The sequence below is a fragment of the Orbicella faveolata genome, unplaced genomic scaffold (assembly GCF_042242905.1).
Source record: "Orbicella faveolata isolate gen_17 unplaced genomic scaffold, um_ofav_v1 contig_47, whole genome shotgun sequence".
NCBI lineage: Eukaryota > Metazoa > Cnidaria > Anthozoa > Scleractinia > Merulinidae > Orbicella > Orbicella faveolata.
The window spans coordinates 15,104,756-15,129,613 of NW_028301577.1; the positions used below are offsets into that span (position 1 = coordinate 15,104,756).

Below are 24,858 nucleotides of genomic sequence, written 5' to 3' on the forward strand. Positions count from 1 at the left end.
AAATTGCGCAACCGTTAGAACGTTTTCTTCATCCGTTAGGCACACTTTGTTAGCTGTTAGAATGTTAAAAGAAAGCGTTAGAACGCTTTGATCATCCGTTAGACACAATTAGATAGCCGTTAGAACGTTAGGACAAAGCGTGAGAGAATGCTGTGAAGGCCATTAACTATCCATTAGCTATCCATCCATTTGCGCCTGTTTAACGGATAAGCGCTAAGGTACGTTTTCCCGTTCATGGTCACAAATTTCATGGCAGGGCTTGAAATTAACAAAATCCTTAAGTCACCATTTGGTGACTATGTGGTAAAAAATAGTCGCTAACTACAAATTTTTAGTCGCAAAATCAAATAGAAGAGACACAATCCATAGACATACATGACGTACTCAATGCTCAAGGGTTTGCAATGCATTATTTTGAACAGGGGTAGCCATTTTGAAGTTTCAGAGAGAGAGTTATACGCTTGTTGATACTCCACCGCAGTTTTGGCTGTTTTCTCGCCACTTGGTTGATGTCCCGCCTTGTGGTTGATTTCCCGCCCCATTTATGGCTGATGCCCCGCCATTGGTTGATTTCCCACCTTGATATGTGGTTGATATCACACCACGTGGTTGATGTCCCACCAGGTGGTTGATTTCCCACCCTTTTGATGGCACCATAATTGTTGATGGAGTAAAATGCTGTAGGATTTATCAGTTTTAACAGTAATTATTGGTTTCCATTTTATGTGCGTAGACTAATGTTCGCACAATAGCATTATGTACTTTTAAGATTATATTTTAGTTGTTTTAGTTTTTTCTTTTTGCCTTTAAACTTTCAGCAGGTTCTCTCAGTAATCACCTCAGAAAGTATGTCAAAGGTTAAATATTCAGTGTGTGATCAACTACGAGCAATTGATAAAACAATTAAGAATGTTCTTCCCGTCTCATATAACCCTCGGTGGCCACCTGAGCTATTTCTTTTAAGTGGTAAGGTTGATATTTTCATTACAAAATCAAAGTTACCAGACTCTTACTGCTGGCTTTCACTGTCACGCCATCAAAATAGCCCTCTTTTTCAGAGGGTATTTCAAGTAACCAACCCAATTTACTGTTGCCAGAAAGAGAGAAATACAGGTCAGAAAGTCAACAAGGTGGGATTTTACATCCCAATGCAACAATGCATGAGCAACTTATTATATGAACGTCGTCGAAAAATGGGCCATTCACGAACTCATGGCTCATAAAGAGGAAACGACAGATTGCTATTACAATATAGGCCATATCAAAAAGAAGTGTGCCTTAGGTCACCAACTACTGAAAAAGTCCCTTGGCTTGGATACATCAGTAACTACAAAAGCAGACACCAAGTCAGCAAATTCAGCAAAGCTTGACTAGGAGGACCATGAGCACCATAAGGAAGAATCAGAGCCAATTATTCATGAAGGACTCTCCAGTAGCGAAGTAGAAGTCATCAAAACGCTGTTTTCCAGCCAAATAATTTCTCAGGCCCAAATCACGTTCGACATGTGAGAAAAATAATGGCCGAACACATGCCGGGATTTAAGCGAATTTGCAGATGATTCTAAGATGGTGAAGAGAGCCTATGACAAAGTGGCCTACCCGGTAATACCAGAACATGGTATTGCCATCAAAGGAACCTGAACCATCATCTATCAGAACAGAAGCAGGGTTTAACAGCATAACTGAAGTGGAATCTGTGTCTGCTGTCACTAACTACCAACTAAAAGCAAAATGGAATAAACCAGATGAAAACTACCTTGAAAACTTCTTTGAAAATATCCTGTGCACCCAAACAAAGAAGAGCTGAAGTCATCATTCCGGCCTGAAGGAAATCCTTAACAGAAAAGATCGTGACTTTGAGCCCTGCTACAACAAAGTGAAATACATGTTCGAAAAGGGGGCCAACAAATAGAGACATCGAAAGGTCAGGTTTGCTTTCAAGTTACCACATATGAATTGTGGACGGTCTTAAAATTACAAGCCCAACAAAAGGATGGCCTCTTTTGAGCTACAAACAGAGAACATTGTTTAAAAACTGTGTACGATCATTTACACACCATTTAAGGCGTAAACTGTACGGTCGGAGAATTATGAAACCAAAACAAACACAAACTAGTGAGACAATCTCAGATAGTACAGAGTGTAATTTACGGCTCTGATACAGTAGTCACATAGGTCCTCCACCCATGGCGTTCTCTCCCTTGGTAGCCTACTAATATGAACGAAATATGAGTGGACAAAAACTTGATAAGACATAATCTTAGCAGTGTGTATGTTTCATGTTTGTGTTTTCTTTCAAGGCCCAAAAATAACTTACAACTACCGTTTGTCAAGATGGGTTTGAAAGTCATTGCAGCAAATGTGACAATTGTACTTTTCATGCCGTTTGTAACTTGATACTTTTGTTTTCCTCGCCAATGTGTCACAAGGTACCTTTGTTTCCACGAAACTATATGAAAAATGTGTATTTTTTTACTCACTGCTGGAGATAAATGGAAAATAAAAGTTAAATATCTGCTGAAAGGTCGAAGAGGAATGATTTTGTTTTATTCAAAACGCAAATTTTCATTTCACGGATAAAGAGGAACTAATCTAATTATCAAATAGTCATGTCAAGTCACAGAAGAGTGCGTTCTTATTCTGTTGCCAGCCGGGTTGGTGTAAACAATAAAACCACATCAAAGTAATACACAAAGCTATCCAGTAATAGCATTGAGGAGCATTTTAACGAGAAGTATTGAAGGTACTTGACCAAAATTATATCCCACGTAGGTGAGCAAGTCATCTCATTGACTGATGAAATTAATTGGAGGTTTCAGTAAGTACCACAGAGTCTGCGGCAATAATAACAATGTTTCTTTTGTCACAAATTTACTTGTTTTACATGTAACTAACGCAGGAAAGTTTCGGCTGAATATGAACTTTTGGCTCTCTTTCATAGAAGAGGAAACAAACAAGCTGCTAAGGAGAAGCAATATGTTCCCATTCTCTATTTCAACCCTGGCAAAGAAACAGCAGACAACATTTCTTGAATCGAGCTAGGGAAGATTCCAGAAGATAAGCAGTCACAGCAGCGTTCTTTACACTAAAAAAGAAGAACTGACGTTACCTGAAATATAACTGCTATCCCTAGGCAAAATGAGAGTTTGATATCACTCATTTACAAAAAATAAAAACAAGCGTGCATCTGAACTCGAGAATGGAGTTTATCACACTAGTAATGCTAGAATGCATGCGTCTTACATGTTATGTTCTACCACAAGGGAAAGCATTCAATGTTCATCGGTAGTCCCGTATGAAATGTATCTTTCACCTAACATATAGTCGACTTTGACGTTAACTAATCTGCACATGCATTTGGAGCAAATTGCTTTTGTTCTTAAGAGCATGGCACCACAAGGATAGCATGAGATTTGCAAACCACATATATTCTTGTCATGTTATTAAAAAAAGCAACATAAATATGACAGGTTTTGCGTAATGCACTGAGGTACCCACCCCACCCAACTCCCCTTCCCGCAAGGCTAATTGATTAATTGAAATTAATTAATTAAACAAACATTAAAGTTTACACCTTATGGCATTTGTGCTTTAGCGAATATCAGCACCCTAAAACATCCCAATAGTACACTCAGCACTAAAAACAGGAGAGATATGAAGTGTAGCACGGCCATGAAAAAATCACAATGGTTGAAAAACGGTGTACAGTCAATTTCAAACCCTTTACGCAACGGTCCATATAAGAAGGAAAGAACCACGCAGCAAGGAATGCAAAAAGGTACTAACTTTTGTGCAACTTTACTATTGTTGTATCCTACTTCTGATTGGCTCAATCAACAAACTCTAGCAAAACTTCAGGTAGCTGTACATATATTTATGCATAATTTATCAACTATCTTCCTTTCAACTAAACCTCTTCGAGTCTGGATACCAAAGTAATCCATGTGGGGAACATTGGAAAATTGGAAGCTTTTATTGTCTTTGTTTACAACTGTTGTGATTGGTTGAATGTTTTAACACAAAGGAAACTACCTTTAAAAATAGAGTTTAAATACAGTTTATTTCATAAACCTGCTTTTCATCGGTTGACACAGTCTCCATAAGAAAACACAACTGTTTCAATGTGGGGAAAGCACATTGTCTCAGAACAATAGAAAATGCTACAGTTCTTATGTGGATCATTACTTGAAGTGTATGGTAATTAACCAACAATAGCAAAACAAAACCAAAAAAACAAGAAATACTATAAAGAATAGAACAGTCATTGATGTAGCATGAACTATGAGTGTAGAATGGCTGTCAAAAAAAAATGATTATAGTGTACAGTCATTAAACTACAATAACAACCAAAAAAAAAACAGGAAAGGCTATGAAGTTTAGTACAGTTGTAGAATTTTTCTAAAAAAGAGTACAACCATTAAAGTAAGTAAACTTACATTGTACGGTTGTAAAATTACCAAACACATGTAAAATAATGATATGTGTGTCAGATTTCTGAAATGTCCTGAACAACTTTGGTATGACACTTGTTATTTGTTTGGGATAAAACACGAGCTAAGGTACAAATCCCTAGGGAGTGCCCTCTTAAATTTCTTCAGATATACTCCTGCATTATGTTGATAATTCTAACCTGTGTCATTTTGCTTGATTTTATTGTAATGGCATGTTAAAATATGGCGATTCCAAATGAACATATTATTGTTGTTGCTGTTTTCCCTAGAGGATCGTCCGTCTTGTATGTCTTTATGTATGTTTCACCAAGTATATAAATCAGCTTACAAATGCTGTTTAACTTGTGAAATATGTAGCTTACAACCACATTAATTGAAATTTAGCACAATACCTCAGCATCATCTGAAAATGAGTGTCAGGTAACTTCAATCGAATGAATAGTCTATTCATTTTCTCTTTGATATTTTTTGTGTATAAGAGGGTCTCAATGAGGCGGGGTACTTTCAGTGATGGTTACCGTAAATCCTCGAATCCCGGGGTGCTTATTTCAAATTTAGGAAAAGACGGGGGGCACTTAATCGAGGAGGGGCGCTTATTTAATTTTTCCCAAATCATGGCCTGGCATGATCACTTTTTTAATACATCATCTGCACATAAACAACAGCATAAGCTATTTATCGACATAAAAAGCTGATCCTAAACTTTAAATCGTGGCACCGTTAGTACTTGTAACTTTTTTCCAAACTTAACATGTTCACAAACTGAAACAATGCACAAATCTAATACTACATGACGAAAACTATACATCCTTTGTTGTCTCATTATTCATCCACAAAATGGGGGGAGGGGAGGGGGGTGCTTATTTTAAATTTTGGCTGATAGGAGGGCGCTTATTTGAGGGGGGCGCTAATTTGAGGATTTTGGTAAAAGTTAAAAATATTGTTTTTCGACAGTTGACAGTGAACAAATTTGGGCAGTTGGTGTTTAACAGCTTATTGTGGATGGCTATTGACGGTTGATAGTAAAGTATTAATACTTATTTTCCTTTTCAATGGCTAACGGGTAACCCTTCTAAAACCCTCAGATAAGTTCTGTTCCTTGTGCTTACTAATGACCTAACAGCGCACGCGGCAAGATCAGGCAAACGCCAAAAGACCTTAAAATTGATATTTTATGTCCAGTGTGAACAACGCAGTGTTAGAATGAATATATATTGGAACCTTACTGGCAATAAGGTAAAAGATACAGAGGTTATAACTTATACTTACTGTTAATTGGGCAACATACTTTGCCTATTTTGTTCTTTACACTCAGCGAGCAATTTTGAATACCCATTTGAATCACTGATTTCCTTGATCTACTCAAGTAATCTCCATTGCCATAGCGATAAAATAATACATTTTCAAAAAGAAACATCTAGGTTAGTGCAATTCTAGCCTTAAAGGTGTCAATCTGACAAAAAGTATGCATTTTGGTTGATTTCCTGCCAAATTTACCCTTTGCACTTAAAAACCAGCCAAACTATGCAAGGTAATGCAGAAAAAAACATATCATGATATTATCTATGCAGTTTTACACTCTGGTATAAATTTTCAGCCACATTGGTTGGAAGTAGCAAGTTTTATTGTGATTTGAAGTCGTGTTTGATTTCCTGTTGCAAAAAATTGACTCTCTGCAATTCAAAGTATTGTAACTCGAAATTTCTTAAAATTGGCTGAAACTTTGCTCACACTTGCTTTAACACATTATAAGTATGTGTGAATTTATTTAGCTTATTCCCTCTTAAACGACTGAAGTGACATTTATTCTTGTCGGTGTGGTTCAAAAAAAAAAGGTGTATATCATTTCTTGAGCTTTGAATCCAGTGCTAGTCATGCAAGTACACCTGAAAATTTTCATAACTCCAAAAATCGATATTGCTTCAATGGAGGTAACATAAGGTAATGGTATGGGAGTCGGGTGAATCATAATTGATCATAGTTTTCGCGAAAAAAAAAAGTTTCCCACGATTTTTTTGTGTTTGTAGAGTAAAATGGCTGTTTTCTCACCGGATCAAAAAGTAAACAGCTAAAAATTCATGAAACTTTGGCGTAAAAGAAAACAGTAAACTGGATGATGGAGATTTCTATGTCTCAAATTTTTTTTGGATTTTTAAAAAACCAAGTTTTCCCTGGCATCGAAGTGCTTGATGAGGAAGATACAGAGAGTCATTTACTTTAGTGTGCCTTAGAATAATCAAACATGGCGATCCAGTTGGCGATCAAAAAATGCGCAAGATTTGTAACCAAGAAGACATCATGGTGAGCTTAACACAGAGGAAATGGACTTGGATTGGACACATACTGAAAAAAGACCCCAGTGACATTGCTAAAGAAGGTCTGTTCTGGACACCAGAAGGGAAAAGACAACCGGGAAGGCCTAGAACAACCTGGAGGAGGTCAACAGAAAAAGAACTCAAGACTATACACTTGACCTGGGGTGAAATCCAGAAGGTAGCACAGCATCATTCGCACTGCAGAGAGACTGTGAGGGCCTTATGCATCCAATGGTGCGATGAGGACTGATGATGATTTGAATAAATTGTGTCTTTCATCCACAAGTAATGTTCTTTTTCCTTTGAAATTACTGCTAGCTCTTTTAATTTGTGTCAGTCAAGGCAAAACCTAGTCGCAAATTTGTGACTACTCTTGTTTTTCTAGTTGCAAATAAGTAAAGTTAAGTCACAAATGCAACTGTATTGATCACAATTTCAAGCCCTCCATGGGCAATAAAAATACTGTGAAAAGATAATTAAAGTACTGAGGAAATTTTCATGGGCCATTAAAAATGCCCCATTGATGGGGTTTTCATGGGCCATTAATTTTGCGTGCCATTAACATCCCAAGAGATAAACACCATGAAAATCTGTTCGTAAGTTTCATGGTTTGTTTTCCAATACCATGAAAATCCCATTAAATTACATTTTATGATTCCATTAAATTTAATGGCATTTTCATGCATTTTTTATGTTTTTGTTTTCAGAACGGAAATTTCAAGGGCTATTAACTGGGAATTTTTAAGAGGATTTTCAACACACTCCTAATACTTTTTTCATGCTTTGTTCTTGGGATTTTTCCTATGAAAAACCCTTGAATTTGCACCATGAAAAACCTGTTGAAACTGCATGAAAAACCTTGTGATTTTCCCATTAAAAATTTCCCAAGATTTTAATGTGTTGGTTTCATAGTGACACAAGTATGGTGGCCCACAACTGCCATAGCTGTTTTGCATGTTTTTATTACATTTTCCTCACAAAATAGTTTTACTTTAAAAAAAACCCAGTAAAGTTAAGTAACATTTGTTTTAACATGAAACGAAATGAACAAAAACATTAACCAAAGTTGACTGAAAGTATAACTAGAATTAAAACTAAAATTAATGTAAAATGAAATGAAATTAAAATTTAAATCAATTCTAAATCAAATTGAAAGCAACTCCACAATGACTCACACTGCATTTTTTTTGAATCAAAAGAAAAACAAAACGAAATATCCTTATGGCCCAGAACTGCCATAGACCAGCATGCTTTGCGAAATTAAACAATGGCCGCCAGAATGTGCAATGTGAGTTGGATGGAAGATCTCGACTTAAAGGAAGAGTTACATAAGTATGTTTGCCAAGGCCTTAAAAGAGATGAGATTCTAAACTTTATGGAACAACATTTTGGTGAATACACTTGGAGCTTGTGAACCCTTGAGCGAAGAATGTGTCATTATTTTCGATATTCACTACACGGATACTGATGTCACAGTCGAGGAAGTGAAATCTGCAGTTCGAAAAGAACTTGATGGGCCAGGTAAACTTTTGGGCTTCCAAGCCATGCACAACAAGATAAGGCAAGAATATCTACTAAATGTTCCAAGAAATTTGGTACATGCCATAATGTTTGACCTTGACCCAGAGGCACTTGAAGCTCGATGTCCAACTGTAAAGAAGGGAAAGACTAAAGGTCATTTCTCAACAAAGGGAACCAGCTGGGTACACTCGATGGATGGGCATGATAAGCTCATGGGGTATCAGATCAGCACTTTTCCTTTAGCTATTTACAGTTCTATCAACACAGCCAGCAGAAAAATTCTTTGGCTTAAGATTTGGACCGGAAACTCAGATCCTAAAAGGATCGCGAGCTGGTATTTAGAGCACTTGTATGAAACGAGGACAATTGTGTCTCACATTAGAATTGATAAAGGAAGTGAGACTGGAATTATGGCGACAATGCACTCGTATCTCTGTCAAATCAATGGTGACATGAATCCTTTTGACACTGTTACATATGGGCCATCTTCTTCAAACCAGGTATGTCATTCAAAAAAATGAAATTCCACAGGAATTAGGAAATTTGTAATGTATCATGATTTTTTTTCAACAAATAGATAGAACAGTGGTGGAAGGAACTTCATGAACGGCTGGAGAAGTATTAAAGAACAAATAGCAGCACTCAAGGGTGAGGGATATTATAATCCATGCAATGAAGTTGAAAGGTACATGTAAATTTTTATGTACTGAGAAAAAGTGTATACCTTCTAAATTAGGTCTGCTCCACTATGTAAAATGTAGCTAATTAACAATACTGTGCAACGATTCCTTTTGAGCTTTATACATTGCTATACTCTAGACTTCCTTTACCCCCACAGGAAGCTTCTATCGTACTTACTAATTCCTGTTACCCAACGTCAACTTGATGTATTTCAAGAAACTGAGTGGAACAGTCACAGGATCTGCACACAAAAGAACACTGTGCTACCTGATGGAGTTCCAGACCACATATACAACTTTCATGAAGAGTATGGGCTAGAAGAGTGTGGTTTTTTCTTTGTTTTTGGCAGCGGCGGGCGGGGGGGGGGGGGGAGGGGGGGAATGGATACTCCACGACTTACTATATTTTCTTTTTGACTGTTACAGGATTCCCAGTCACAGAGGAACAGTTGAAAGAGGTTGCTCAACACTCAGGGGTTTTAGAAATTGATGATGATTTCACTGAATCTGAGTTCAGGACCAAATGTGGCAGAATTATACTTATGCCTGTTGAGCACCATGTAGATCCGGCAGAGTGCACTGAAGCATACAAGAATTTAAAAAGGAAATTCTCTCAAACTGTTTAACCAACACCATCTTAAGTTTAATTCACATGTAAAGAAAGGAACGGCAGTATAAGATATAACAAACATTGTAATGTTCACAATAATGCTACATTGTGGCATCTTATGGGCTAACTGACCTGATTTTTTTTATCGCCAATTGAATTTTATGTCAGTAAGATTTTCATCTAGTTGCTATGGTAACAATATTGTAAAGCTTCACTGGGGCTCTGTGCCCCATCCCAGACCAGTGTTTTATTGAAATTCAAAACATCTGTCACTGACTGACATAACAAGATTATAAAAGTTTGTAACATCATGCTAAGAAATGTACATCAGATAATTGGAGTGTCCAAGTACACCTATTATCTACATAGTTGACCACCAGATTAACTCCAAATGAACAATAACTATCGTTAAAACCCAACCTATCCATGTATGGATATCACAGCAAGAGTAACGATGATAAAGTTACAACTCGCAAAATGGGTTGCTTTGTAGCCTATTATAATACTCAGAGCTAATATACGAAAGGCTTGTAACATGTTAAGAAATGTACATCAAAGTAGTGATATTGTCCAGATATGCAGACTCTACAGCAACAATGATTTAAAATCAAACATAACCACATACATGTAGGTCAGATGGACAGCTCTTCAAGGGTACTTGAATATTATAAGACATCCAGATGTAGCAAATCAAAAAAGGTCATATATTACTGATATTACACAAACAAGACTTAAAGTTGGTTTTCATAAGGAAACAAGTTAAGCAATACAACCACCTTGAATTGAGGGGCTTAGAACCGAAGTTGGCCAACCCCTCAAATCTTGAAAAATTCCTTGGCAAACAAAACAACACTGTCAAAGTGTGTATTTAACAGAATCAGAAATGTGTTTTAGAACTTGAAATATTTCTTTTTCCTGGTAGCAACTCATTTTTGTTATTGCATTTCTAAGAAAAAATTAATGTGCAATTTCCAGTTATCAATTTTAGGACAGCCAACATTGCCTCTGAGTCCCTCACATTTTCTATCACTATACTTTCACATGTTCCTTCTTCAGCTGAAGGTATTGTTAAACTGCAACAATCAACAACACAAAATATATGCGAGAAAATATATACATAACCTTTTCCTAAGTAGAGAACTGAAGTCACATTTGGTTTTGTCTCTGCGGTGTCTTTGCTTTTTAATCTTAGTTAATACAAAGTTTGTTAATTTTGTTTAACTTGAAAATGGCTTCAGTGACAAACTTCTGCAATAAAAATTACATATGTGGTTGACTTTAAAGTTTTCAATAGCATAGCAGAAAGGTTCCCTGTAGTGAACAGGACTTCATTTTGGCTGTCTAATAACTCAGCAGAGGCAATCTCTGGGTCAAACAGCTCATAGCAAGCCCCCTGCACATCCACAAGCATAACTTGATAATTTGACTTCTCATAGGAGAAGTGAACCAAACATTCTGCTTTTTGTAGCGTCACATCCTCTTTATTTCAGCAAGGTGTTCCATCGTTATTGACAAGTTTTTCCATTTTACCTTCCACAAATTCTTCAACAGTGACAAATTCCCCATCTGGAAGCTTGGCAAGGTAAATGGTTTTGTAGGAGAATGTTTCGCCAAATAAATCTCTGAGGTCTTGGTCCAAGACTACCTGTGTAAGTTGAGCAGCAACATTTCAAGCAAGGTGGCGCATTTGAACCACTTTCCTGGTGTGCTGCTCAACAGTTTGATTGATAGCTTCAATGTCTTTAAGGACACTTGTCTTACGTTTCTTCACAACACACTCTACATTTGAAAATTCTTGGGTGTTACTTTTTGCCCTGTAAGCCTTTCTAAATCCACCTTGCCCAAGTAGATCTTTTGAAATCTGAAATTCCACTGCGATATCAACAGTTGACCATATCATGGTATCCAAGTGAAAAGTATTCAAGTTAACCATGGTAGTGCCAGATTTAACAACACGACCCAGGCTGATACAGAGAGGCTCTTCGGAATAACTTTCGATTTAGTATTCTTGATTTTGCCCTTTCTACTTGGGCTTGGAAGTGACTGAGTGACTTTAGAAACTGATGCAGCATTGCCCTGTTTTCTTTTCAGTGTTCTCTTACGGCCAGTATCTTCACTGTCGCATTGGGTGTCATCACATTTACCTTCAATTTCGACCTCAGTTTCATCAATAAAGTGAACATGGATTAATTTAGTGTTTGGTATTTGTTTTACTGTACCACAAGAGAGGCCTTGTTCGCCAGCCAGTATATCACATACCATACCTGCTCCAATCTTTGATGTGAAATGGCTTGTGCACGCTTCCTTGATGTTTCCTTGATGTTTACGATGGTCAGCTCTCTACCACTGAAATCAACAAACTCTCTGGGCTGATTCCAGTGTATTTTTGTTGTTCACCAGCCACTTTGGAACTTAATCGTTGCACAGTTAGTTCGTCCTTACAGCTCTTGTCGTCTTTGCCTTTACCTGCACATGTCCCCGCTCTCTTTCGTTTCATTTCAGCTTGAAAGGCCTTCCACCCCTTGTCCGCCATTTTGTAATTTCTGAGATAATTTCGCAAAGCATGCTGGTCTATGGCAGTTCTGGGCCATAAGGATATTTCATTTTGTTTTTCTTTTGATTTAAAAAGAAAATGCTGTGTGATTCATTGTGGAGTTGCTTTCAATTTGATTTAGAATTGATTTAAATTTTAATTTCATTTCATTTTATGTTAATTTTAGTTTTAATTCTTGTTTTACTTTCAGTCAACTTTGGTTAATGTTTTTGTTCATTTCGTTTGATGTTAAAAAAAATGTTACTTAACTTTACTGGGTTTTTTTAAGTAAAACTTTTTCTGAGGAAAAATCTAATAAAAACATGCAAAACAGCTATGGCAATTGTGGGCCACCATACACAAGATACATGTATAAAGCGAATCAAAACAAGGCTTCGTAAGTTGTTGTCCTGGAGCACAGTTGCTGTATAATTTTCATATTCCTGCTTAAAATGACCTTCTCATTTCAGGCCCCCTGCACTAATCCTTGACATCGTCGTTGTCTCTTTCATTGTGATTTCTGACACTCCCTATTGTCATTATAAAACCTGCATTTATATGCAAATTATGGTACCTTTGATTTTCCTTTTGACTTTGGTTTAAAGTGTTGAGAAAGTTTCGGCAACCCTGAAAGGAAAATCAGAGCAGAACATGGCAACTAAGACAACATAGCAATGCGAAAACCAAGCTAAATTATAAACTTAACAGCAATGTATACACTGTGGGTATCACTACAGTGACATGAAAATTTTGTGAAGCATCTGTAATTAAGTTAAAGACGACTGCAGAGACAAAAAGTCAAAGGCAGATTCTCAAATAATTCATAGCCCTCTAGATAATCTGTGTACTTACTGCTTCAAATTCTGGACTGGTGATATCACAAAAAGCGGAAGACACTAAATCACAGCTAAAATACTCCCGAGCCTTCTTGTGCCTAGTGTCGCCTGGGATGAGACGGAAAATAAGCTCAACCATTCCTGCTTGAAGTTCAAAATCTATCATGAAACACAAAGAAAAAAACCTCTTGCTTATCTCATAATTCATTGCCAGTTCTTATTTGTAAGATGAGATCAACTTATTTTTTCAAAAAATACTGAATTACTGATGTTTGGTCATGTGCTCCCTAGCTTTCTTACACATTGGCTTTTCAAAGTTGGAATTTTTAGACAACCAGCAACAGGTGCAGACCCTCTAGCACACCATTTTCAAATACAAGCATAGTGAATCTGGCTGCCCCTTAGTCATCTGTATCTAACATGAATAATCTTGTTGTCCAGAAAAACTCATTTTAGATTTTTTCACAACTCAGGGATCAATTTCTGGTGCATTATTTTGCTGACCAGATGGGTGCCCATTCAGAAGTCTTCTGTGGACAAACTCAATACTATACTCCAGTTTTGTAATCTCAAATCATTTTATGAGGCACATAATATAGCGTTTGCATTAATTTCAGCAGCTGGGTTGCTGCCAAAGGTTTTTCTCATTCTTAGTTTTGTCAGTTAGGTCACTGGAAGTCAAATGCTTTTCTTACTAGTACACTAGACAAAACTGTTCTGGATCGACTGACATCGTAGTGTTAGAAGAGTGTTGTTGTGCGAGGAACATTGTGAATTTTTTTCATGAAATAGACAATGACACAAGGAAGGAACAATAATCCATCTAAACAGCACTATAATCCTGTGATACATCAGCTGTTCAGAGAATGAAAGATTCATGTTGCAATACTACCACCAAAGGGCCACAAGGCAAACCAAACAAAGTTATTTCAAGTTGTTATTCAAGCAAATGCTCCCAGTAGATGGGCCCAGAAACTTTCCCAAACGCACAAATAGTATTGTTTGCAGTACTTGGCCGACAACTTTTTCACACAGCAGTATTTTTGTGCAATTGCATGAGCTAAAGGCAGCCACCTTCACAACAGGTGGAGACTGATCTAGTGGCAAGAACAGTTTAGAGACTTGAAAGAAGATCAGTTTCTAAAAACACTATCCCATTTCAGTGGCCAAATAAGTTGCAAGTCTTTCTCATGCTTTCTTGTCAAATTGTTGACTAAAATTTCCACCAACACGTAACAATGTTCGTCGCAAAATAACACTTCAAATATGACTCATTTTTCACAAAAATCACATGATTTTGCATAATTTTGTGATTCAGATAACAAATTTGGACACAGCATGACACAAGCCTTTCTTGCATGATCCATATAAAAATAACTTTCCGTGCATGGAATTTTATAATAGTTGGCAGTAAATGCGGGTGAAAAGTGAACATTGGAAATATCAAACTAGTGAGAAAATCTCAGATAGTGCAGAGTGTAATCTACATCTCTGATGCAGTAGTCACACAGGTCCTCACCCCTGCTGTTCCCTCCCTTGGCAGTCACCTAGGCCTTTTCCACTTTGCAGAATATGAGCGGACAAAAACTTGATAAGACATAATCTTAGCCATGTGTATGTTTCATGTTTGTGTTTTGCCCAAAAATAACTTACAATTACCGTTTGCCAAGACAGTTTTAAATTTATTGTGGTATTTTATCTTGAGTTTCGTTCATTTTGTAGCATTACTTTTCACGCCGTTTGTAATTTGATACTTTTGTTTTCCTTGCCAATCTATGCAACAAGATACCTTTGTTTCCAAGAAAATATAAGAAAGATGTGTATTTTTTTAACTTACTGCTGGAGATAAATGAAATATAAAAGTTAAATATCTGCTGAAAAGTCGAAGAGGAATGATTTTGTTTTATTCAAAACTTAAATTTTCATTTCACCAACAAACAAGAATTAATGTAGTTATCAAATAGTCACGTCGAATCACGGAATAGCACGTTCTAATTCTGTTGCCAGACAAGTTGGTGCAAACAATAAAACCACATCAAACTAATACACAATGCTATGGAGTAATAAAACTGAGGAGTGTTTCAACGAGAAGTATTAAAGGTCGAGATCTTTACTTGACTGAAATTATATCCCACATCGGTGAGCGAGTCACCTCATCGACTGATGAAATTAATTGGCGGTTTCAGTAAGTGCCACGGAATCTGCGGCGATAATAACGAAGTTTCTTGTGTCACAAATTTACTAGTTTTACATGTAACTAATGCGGGGGAGTTTCGGCTAAGTATGATCTTTGGGTTCTCTTTCATAGAAGAGAAAATAAACAAGCTGCTAAGGAGAAGCAATATGTTCCGATTCTCTATTTCAACCCTGGCAAACACACAATAGTTAAAAAACAGCAGACAACATTTCTTGAATAGAGCTAGGGAAGATTCCAGAAGATACGCAGTCACAGTAACGTTCTTTGGACTGAAAAGGAGAACTGACATTACCTGAAATATAACTGCTATCCCCAGCCAAAACGAGAGTGTGATATCACTCATTAGAAAAAATTTAAAAAAACTTGCATCTGCACTTGAGAACAGAGTTTACCACACTAGCAATGTTAGAACGCACGCGTCTTACATGCTATGAAATGTATCTTTCACCTAACATATATTCGACTTTGACGCTAACTAATCTGTGCATGCATTTGAAGCAAATTGCTTCTGTTCTTGAGAGAATGGCACAAGGATAGCATGAGATTTCCAAACCAAACATGTATATATATTTTTGCCATGTTATCAAAGAAGGCAACGTAAATAAGACACGTTTTGCATAGTGCACTCAGGTACCTACTGCACCCAGCCCCCCTTCCCGCAAGGCTAATTAATTAATTGAAATTAATTAATTAAACAAACATTAAAGTTTACACCTTAGGGCGTTAGCGCCATAGTGAACAGCAGCCCCCCAAACCATCCCAATAGTGCACTCTGCACTAAAAATCAAGGCAATACTGTCTTGATAAAAACATTAATCATTCTCTCTTTATAAACAGAAACAAGTTTTAAAGCACCTATGAAGTAAAAAATAATTGCTACTTATTTGATAGGCTTTTCAAAGTAAAGAAGAATGGCATTTTTCTTTTTGAAATATCTTTTTTCGTTGTAGAGATATTCATGTTTTTGTATTATGCAACCTTTTAAAGTGGGACGGAGGGTCTTGCTTGGAACATGCATGGTTCCTATATTGTCTTAACTCTCCCCATTAGATTGTTGGGAGTGGATGATCCTTGTTTAAGATAAAAACTGGGAATTTTAGTCTTAATTAAAACAGGACCAGCAGCATAACTGTTGTCATGGCAACGGCATGACAGGTGTCATTTTGTTTCTTATGTGATGTACATTTCTGGTGCCAAATTTATAGGACGCTGCTTTAATACTTCTAGAGATATTCTTGATTGAGTGTTGTACTGATTTAGTGGAAACACCTATGACATCATCACTTTTCTTGTTTGCATAATAAAAAACGTAAATATCTCTAAAACGAAAAAAGATCCTCAACTTGTGGTGTATTAAAACTGATAAGAAAACAAGTAATTACATATTTTTCTTTGCCACGCGACAAAAGCGGAGAAAATTGAACACACAAAAACGAGTTAATTATTGACTTTGGAGAACAAAATGAAACCTAGAACAACAAAATTTCCATTCTTTTACTATAGTGGATAACATTTGAAAAAACACTGGAAAATAAAAGCGAAGAGACATAAGCTTATCTAAAAAACAATTTAAAAACAAGAAATAAGATAATTTCTTTGCATGCGACAAATAATACAGCGCAGTGAAAGAAAGATGAAAGTTGGAAATAAAAAAGACAACAAAATCAACTGAAGCCAATTATTTTGAGATAAGTCGTATTTCAACTGTGCTAAATTACTGCCCACTTAGTTCTTTTCTCAGAAGTTTTAATGTAGTAGCTGAATAAAACTAAAAAAAAAATGTATTTGAACAAAGCGAATAAACTAAGCAAACCGGCCGTGGAGGTCGCCCTAAATTAAATATGCAGAAATCCATGCTGCAAAAATACTGACACCTTTAAAAACCTAAAATTCCCAAAGAAAGGTAACCAAATGAAAGGAACATGACATTAAGTCCAATAACAATAAATTTTCATTCCAGATGAGGCAAAAAAAAAACTATCTAAAAAAAATGTTCAAAATTTTGCGGACATGATTCGCTGCGTAACAGCATGTTCAAATTAATTCTTCGCGCTAAAGTGAAAGCTTGAGTTTTTGCTGATATCTTTTGCAGTCATTTTATTGGCCGTGGCTGTACTATTTGTTCAAAAATTTGAATTAAACTTCGAAGTAATACTGTACATTACCATTTTTGTTTTCTAAAGTCCAGGAAGCTGCTTTAAATCCGCGATCTGTATTCAAAACCCACTTGAAAGCGCACCAACTTCATAAACACCAGGTTGTATTTACCTTCAAAAGCATCCTTAATTTCCATGTCAGAACGTTCTGGCCCCAAAACTACAGCTTTGACTCCTTTCTCGTTCAGGCTGGACACCTGGTCTTTCATCAAGGAAATCAAATGAGACCAAATCCACATTTTATTTCAAGTCTCCTTGCCTTTAGAATTACCCAAGCAAGACAAGGGTTATTATGATACTGAGTTATTACAAACAATCATCTTCATTACTTCACTGCACTAAAAAATTCCTTGAATCAGAGGATAGAAATTACTCACACAAAAGCAGGCCCCAAACTGACCAAAATAGTGTATTGCTAAGGTTTTAGAACCATAAACCATGCAATGATGACTTCCATCAGCACATACCAAGCAATCTCCTGACCTCAGTTGAGTGTGATAAAGACAAACTCATTCAGCATCTAAAAATATCCATGAATAGACATCATGGCCAGTAGAACAGGTCACTTGGTGAAAAAAATTGAGTGATTTCCAGCAGAAAACAACTGCCATTTGAATCTTAGTCACTCGCTGTAAGCTTGCTGTGCAAATCATTTTACCCTGCAATGGCCATCAATCCGTCAGCAGTTTATAGCTAACTGTGATGAATTTGTAGAGGTTTTTCTTCACCAATAATTCATCAGCAGCATGTTGGCAAAGTGACAAGGTTCCAGTTGGGTGATCTGCAGTTGGCAAGTTGAGGTCGGCAGTTCAATCTTGGTTAATACAAATGTTCAAGTGATAATAAAAGAAAATGAGACAGTATGGAAGAAAAACACTTAGCACATGTGAAACCCTTGCACGTGATTTTTGGCAAAGTTTCAGTTAAAAGCTGCTGACAAATCGGCCAATGGATTGAATTATACCTCCACCTCTGTTGTATATCAAAATACTAGTCTTTAACTTGGGAGCACTTGTTCTACTCCAAACACAAAAGATCAGTTCATTGCTTTGGCAGCCATTTTTTTCTAAATGGTCTGACAGGCAAATGTCACCCCCTTGCAAAATACCCTGGTCAGCAGAATTACCATCAAAAAATGTTTGACCCATCGACTGACTGGCTGACTGACTGGCGAGCGAGTGAATATTTTTTCCCAACCAACTGCTATAATTCTCTCTAGCTAAATTTAATCGCTCGTTAAAAATGAACTCAAGTAATATTTCACCAGCATGGACCTCATGCCAGGTCCGTAACAGCTACTGTATGTAATGAGTCTTGTTTACCTCCAGCTGTTCCAATGAGATGTTCCATGTTATCCTCTCTATGGAAAGCAACAATTCATTTATAGCAATTAAAAACCAAAACAGCTAAATTCTAGGTATAAATCCAACAACATCTCAATCATTATTATATCTACAATTGCATTTCACTGTTTTTAACTTCCTAGAATTCAATTAAGGAATGAATACCGCAAACACCAGGGGATAAGCCGCACCATTTTGTTCACAATTTTCCTTAAAACTCAGGGATGCGACTTATGTGCAACAACATCTTGAAAGTGTTCCATACATTAGCATAAATTAACAGTTAAATTGAAAATTTATCAGTCTGTATAGCAAACTAAATATGAACTTCATAAGACAAATAACATCAGAGAATGCATCAATCATTGCTTTTACAAGTTTCGTGGCTCCTAAAAGAGCTGTTTTTGTTCACGAGCATACATGTAAGCTTATATTTCTTGTTGTTAAATAGCAATAAACCTTCATCAAAAAATCTTTTAACCAGTTTAAGGTTGGCAATCTAGAACAGCTAAAGGCCGCTCAGCAGGGAATCTCCATTCCACCACAAAGCTGTCTACATTGTCGCACTGAGCTGTGATCAAAGAAAACTTACAAAGTTAATTGTGTCCAGAACCCCTGCTCCTGGTAAAATACCTGGCTACTAAGCTGGGAATGAATAAACGAGAGCATTCTTGTTGCTGTATGTAAAATTATATTGAAAACAGTAATGAAAAAAATGCTGGTTGAAAAATACCAGAGGAAGATCAAACATGCCGGTAAGTCAAAGTCGGCAGACATCATGACCATACTATTGCAGAACTAAAATTATAAGTAAGGATTTCAGTTTGAAGTATTCTCTGTTTTTATTACTAAGCAATAGTCCTCGTGTAGCGAAATTGGTACAATCGAGCGTGACAATTTCTTTCGTTTTATTCCCAAATAAATATTTCTTCAACTTGCATTTGCTAATTTTATTATTGCCTTTTCTGTCCGACTAGTTGGGTGATACTAAAACAATTAGACCCTTTGCCCTCAAGGGCCATGGGTCAATAGCCCATTTGGCTTCGCCTCATGGGCTATTGACCCGTAGCCCGCAAGGGCTACCAGTGTAATTGTTAATTAGTCTCATTAGTAATAATTGATAAAATAATTAATAATGGTAATAGGACTGAGTGGAGTCCAATTCGGTTTGTAATCATATGAGTGATTAACAAAATCGGACAACCACAAAGTGGTCCTAAAACTATTTTTCCCAAGGCTATACATACTTAAGAAAAACAAAGACTTTTTGAAAATGTAAATGAAAAAGGAACATTCTACCATAAAAGTCGACTACAAAACAACACTCTTTCTCAGTTGACAAGTTCTAGTCGTCATGGCAAGTGCTCCAACCCAGCAGCTCAACAGTAAGGGTAGGTTAGTTTCCGTTATTTCTTGCTATTTGAGTGTGTTGAGTGAAGTTTTTGACTGACCTTGACTTCAGCGAATCATGGTTACTATGGGTGGTGCCCATCAGTATTTCTATTTCCATTGATACACATGTCGATGAATACTCAGTCGACTGTCAGCTGATAGTCCTCCAATACTCGGTTGATAATCAAACGAGAACTGATCGACAATCAATCAATATATCGGCCTGTTACCGGTCAGCTCTTGATTAATTATTGACCAAGCATCTTCTGAGTGTCGATTGTTGTGCTTCCAGTTTCATCTCAATAGAATATCAGTCAACTGTCGTTGGTATATCAGTCAAGGTTTGGTCAAATATTGGTCGTGTCGTTGTTATATCGGCCAAGTGTCAGCGAGAGCTCTTTGCCCTCAGCAAGGTCAAAAAGAACTTACTTTTCTGTGGATTTTGTCACATTTCCCTTGCCCGTTAACCAAATTTTGACTGGCTATCGAAAGATATATCGACCAAGTATTGAGCTACATAAAGGTCGAAACCACTTATGGTCAACATCACTCATTTGAACTACTGACTTATTTCTCTTACATATAATTTTGTCATTTCCACAGAATATCTGAAGCGCTTCATAAGCAAAATCATCCCCCTTGTACAAGAAAAGTAAGTCTCTTATAATGCATCAGAAAGAGCAAGTGTTGAGGAGCTCTGCTAAAAATAATTTTATGTCAAAAACGCAACAAGAGTGATGAAGCGATCCAAAAAATCCAGGGGGGCAAGCAGCAAGGCCTGGAACTGAGTTTCTATGATCGCCCCAGTTCAGAAATTTGGCCAAGCGAGACTAAGCACTGGTTTGTGGAAAACAAACATGGTGGACTTCCGCAAGCAGGATGCATTTGTAAACCTCGTGCACATTCAAACATCCAAGAAAAAGTTCCAGTTGCCCTACATCTAAATCTTGGAGATTTTTATCGAGGTATTGGGGATAAATATTCCAACGTAAACCTGCAAGTGGGAACTCCACAGGGTGAGCCAGATTTCAGGCATGATCATGAATATTTCACTCAAGCATTTTTTGTAACAGTGTCCTATCAACAGGATAAACTGAAGTATTTCTATATTTCCGCACTGCCTGATGGTAAGGGTTGCTTTTTTTGAACAGCTTAACAGCTTTGTGACCCTTTTTGTTTGCACTTAACTAACAGGGTTAAAGCAGGTTTCATAGTGAGTGCAGTGAGTACGGCGCTTTTCTGTTACGTTACTACAAAAGGTCTGTTTCAGTTTCAGACAAAGCATCTGGCATTATTTATGAAAGTGAATACTGGATAGGTACCTTGGCAGAATTGAGAATTCATCACCATCTCTTTGGTTACAACACAATAGTTGTGTCATTGATTGTTTTTCTTTCTTCATAATCATCCTTAGACTTTTGTTTTGATATTCTTGACTTAGCAGCTTAAATAATGGGTCCAATCAAGTCGTTGAGATGGAGAGTGTGCAGGAAGTTTGACTTTACCATCTCATTTTGTTGCTCTTTCTGTAACCCTTTCCCTGGCACTAATTTTTTATGCCACCTCTCAATCAGTTTTCAAAGGGTTAATGCTCCTCTCTTGCACTAAGGTTTGTCATTGAGACAAGTACTATTAAAGCCTCATTCATCTGGCATTATATTAGTCTTCCTTATTGTCTTATTTAGCTATCCTTCCATTACAGGAACAAGCCACTGACAATCAACACTTTAGGCCACATTTGATACATTTTAAGGCAAAGGCAAAAAGATGAGAAAGGATGTTAAAACATCCTTACTCATCTTTTTGCCTTGAAGGAATAAAACAAACCTGATCCTTTGGTTATCGGTCATTTGATTAACCCCTAGCCAGTTAGCCCCCAACTAGTTGATTAGCCCCTTCTCACACTTAAAGAACGAGAAATATATGGGGTTTTTTTTAGTTCTAGTTGGGGGCTTATCAACTTCTGGTTGGGGTTTAAATCGTTAGGGGCTAATAGACTTGGGGGGCTAAATGACTGTTACCAATCCCTGCACTTGATGTCTTTTCTTGTCATTCTCAAAAGCCTTAAAGCCAAGTCTCAAAATTGGCCTATTTCAAATGTTGTGGAGGTTCTGTTGACTCAGGTTTGCCCAAGTCAAAGTTAGTTGTCTGGATGAATGACCATTTTACCTACGTACCTCATCACTAGCACTCAACTACAGGTAACATGGCTCATTTGCCTTCCCTGGGTCTATTCCATAAATTATCTCCCTCAGCAGATGAGTATATCACAGCCCTATTTTGATACCCAGAAGTATTACAGAGCTTTCTCCCACCACACAAATAAAACTGATGCTTATAACCAATACAAATTATGCCAAAGCATGTGAGCAGAAGCTGCTTTCTTTATCATCACGGGTCAATAACTTGTAAATAAATACCTCAACCTAGTGAAGGTTCATATTTAGTCTGTGTCTAGCAAATAGTCCATTTTGGACATTCCAAAATGCAGAAGAAGAAAAATGATTTCAAATTTGCCAGTACACATTGATACTGAACAGTAAGGGATGGAGGTTTAAAAACCTCCATAATTTATCACTGTGCTATCAAGACATGCAAACTGGTAGCTATTTTCAATGTTGTTGACTGATCTGCAACTGCCTTCAAGTTTCATGATTTAAATTACTCGAAACGAAGTCTTCAGACTCAACATATTACAGGAAAATCATAAAGTAAATGCAGTCTTTCATAAGACAGTAAGTTAAGACGGAAAAAAACTTAAGACAGAAAAACTTTTTTAATGTAGGACTTAAGCTTAAGGTTAAACGTACAACTCTGAACAGTTGAGAAATATTTTAAAGACTTACGTTCAGAGGCTTTGCAATATATAATGGCAGACATGAAACAGTTCGACATCACTATTTTCCATAGAAATTAGAGAAGAATAATTGGTCGGTGTGAAGATGGAAGGTAACGAACCTTGAAACTTCCACAGCAAAATAAAAACTTCAGCTTCTTTTCTTCCTGAGATGGGGAAACCTATCCAGGCAATCAAGAATGCAACCACGCTCACCAGGAAAATGGCACAAAGCTGGTCCTTCATTCCCTTAGTCCTGATTGTCTCAGTGCTGTCGTTAAAAATTGCCAACAGCGAATAAAAAGTTACCAAATCGAAGGCAAATCCTGAACAAAAATGGCGGCGAAATGTTTCGGTTTCCTCGCATTATTTTCGCATTATGCACATGCTCGTTACTGTTCTCAAATGATTGACAGATTTCTTTACTGGGGCGATCATAGAAACCAGAAAAGCAGCGAGATCAAAGGTAGCTGCCAGCCCCCCCTGGAAAAATCAAAGGGGTAGCATTTTTCTTCTTGTCTGTTGCAGTGCTTGAGAGAAAAGCTAACGGAAAAGAGCCTGACAGCAAGGAACACGAAGAAACAAAAGTTTCCCAAACTACTAAAACAAAGGTATATTGGCCTGCTATCTCGTACTGGATAGCGATATAATCCCCAGGTGGTTTGCGCATGTCCATTGTACCTGTCCACTCAGCGCTCCTGGACACCGGTATGGACGTTACAGTAAAATCACTGCCAGATTGTAAGAGGGGAAGAGAGGAGTATGCAGTGGCTCCTTTGTGCACTACAGTGAAAGACCACAATAACAAGTTCCTCCAAAGAAAAGTTGACCTGCTGTTTGAGTTTTGCCTTTCCAAGCTACAATTGCAGGTTTTGGAGGAGCCCGTTGGGTCTTTTGAGGATATGGATCTATTTAACTTAAGAGTAATTTTAGGAAAATCTTTCTTGTGGACTTGTCAATGTAGAGAAACATTGCCTTCCTTGAGTCACTTCATAAGAATTTTGGTAATTAAATATGGAACTGGAAAACACATATATTTCAAATCAAATAAAAGGAATTTGTTTAAAGAAAAATGGAAGATTTTTGAGGAAACAATTTTAACTAACAATTTAAGTTGGACAACGCTATTATTAAGGAAAATCGTTAAGTTAAAAAAGTATGTAAATAAGAATTAACAATATCTATTTTCTTAATTAACTCAATATGGTGTCATTGTTAACTTCTGTAAACCAAACTTTATTCATTCTTCTGTAACTCAATTGTTGAAAAAAGAATTGTTACTGTTGTAATTGTGTAAATGTCCACCATCAAATATTGATACGTTACTGAGCGGTAAACAGAACGGTACTCAACCAAAACACTTCAAAATCGGTAAAATGGTTCACTCTAAAAAACTCCCTAAAAGGCACAACAACTGCTCACTGAAAACTGTCTAAAACTCTGCCGATAAACGTCCACACAACTTAAATTCGCATGCACAATAAACATACATGCAACTTAAATTGAAAATGTTTCCGAGCACATGTGCTATTTGCGCATCACGCCACTCCAGAACTGTCTTCTTAACATTTCCCCCCTCCCCACACTGGGAGGTAGTCCTAGTGTGTCTCTGAACTATCAATTTATTCCAAGCGGAATCAGTTTCGTAATTGGTCTCACGACAGTCTTGGCCCCACATACAACTTTAGCTACACGGGGGTGGCCATCTCTTCCAGGATACACTTCAGTAACTTGCCTAGCAGTCAACACCCTCTCGGAGAATCGGGCTGAATCACGAGAACTACATCATCAACTGTTAGATCTCGGTTTTCGGATGTCCACTTTGGTCGGCTGTCAAGGGCAGGAGCACATTTTTTGAGCCATATTCTCCTCACTTGAAGTAATGTCTTGAACCTTTTGCCATCATTGACATGGATGAAAAGTAGCGGTTTCAACAGACTCAGGTGCAAACTGTCCTCCCATTTGGCCATGCAAGAAATGGTTAGGTG

At 37.2% G+C, this 24,858-nt stretch overlaps 2 protein-coding genes across 2 annotated transcripts in view; one reads left to right on the plus strand and one right to left on the minus strand.

Annotated features, from left to right (window-relative positions):
• LOC110065443 (uncharacterized) overlaps positions 1 to 24,858 on the minus strand; it is a 425,702-nt gene that overhangs the window by 303,533 nt on the left and 97,311 nt on the right. The window contains exons 8-10 of the mRNA XM_089279275.1: positions 18,622 to 18,659; positions 12,963 to 13,105; positions 12,685 to 12,737 (exon numbers count right to left, since the gene is read on the minus strand). Coding sequence (XP_089135401.1) covers positions 12,685 to 12,737; positions 12,963 to 13,105; positions 18,622 to 18,659 — 234 coding nt within the window. The remainder of the gene's footprint in view (positions 1 to 12,684; positions 12,738 to 12,962; positions 13,106 to 18,621; positions 18,660 to 24,858) is intronic.
• LOC110065445 (uncharacterized) lies at positions 8,067 to 9,276 on the plus strand. Its single transcript, XM_020772582.2, has one exon. The coding sequence runs from the start codon at positions 8,311 to 8,313 to the stop codon at positions 8,806 to 8,808; it is 498 nt and encodes a 165-aa protein (XP_020628241.2). The 5' UTR covers positions 8,067 to 8,310; the 3' UTR covers positions 8,809 to 9,276.

What these genes read in the sequence shown, in the direction of transcription:
- LOC110065445 (XM_020772582.2), top strand. Translation starts at nt 8,311, where the DNA reads ATGCACAACAAGATAAGGCAAGAATATCTACTAAATGTTCCAAGAAAT.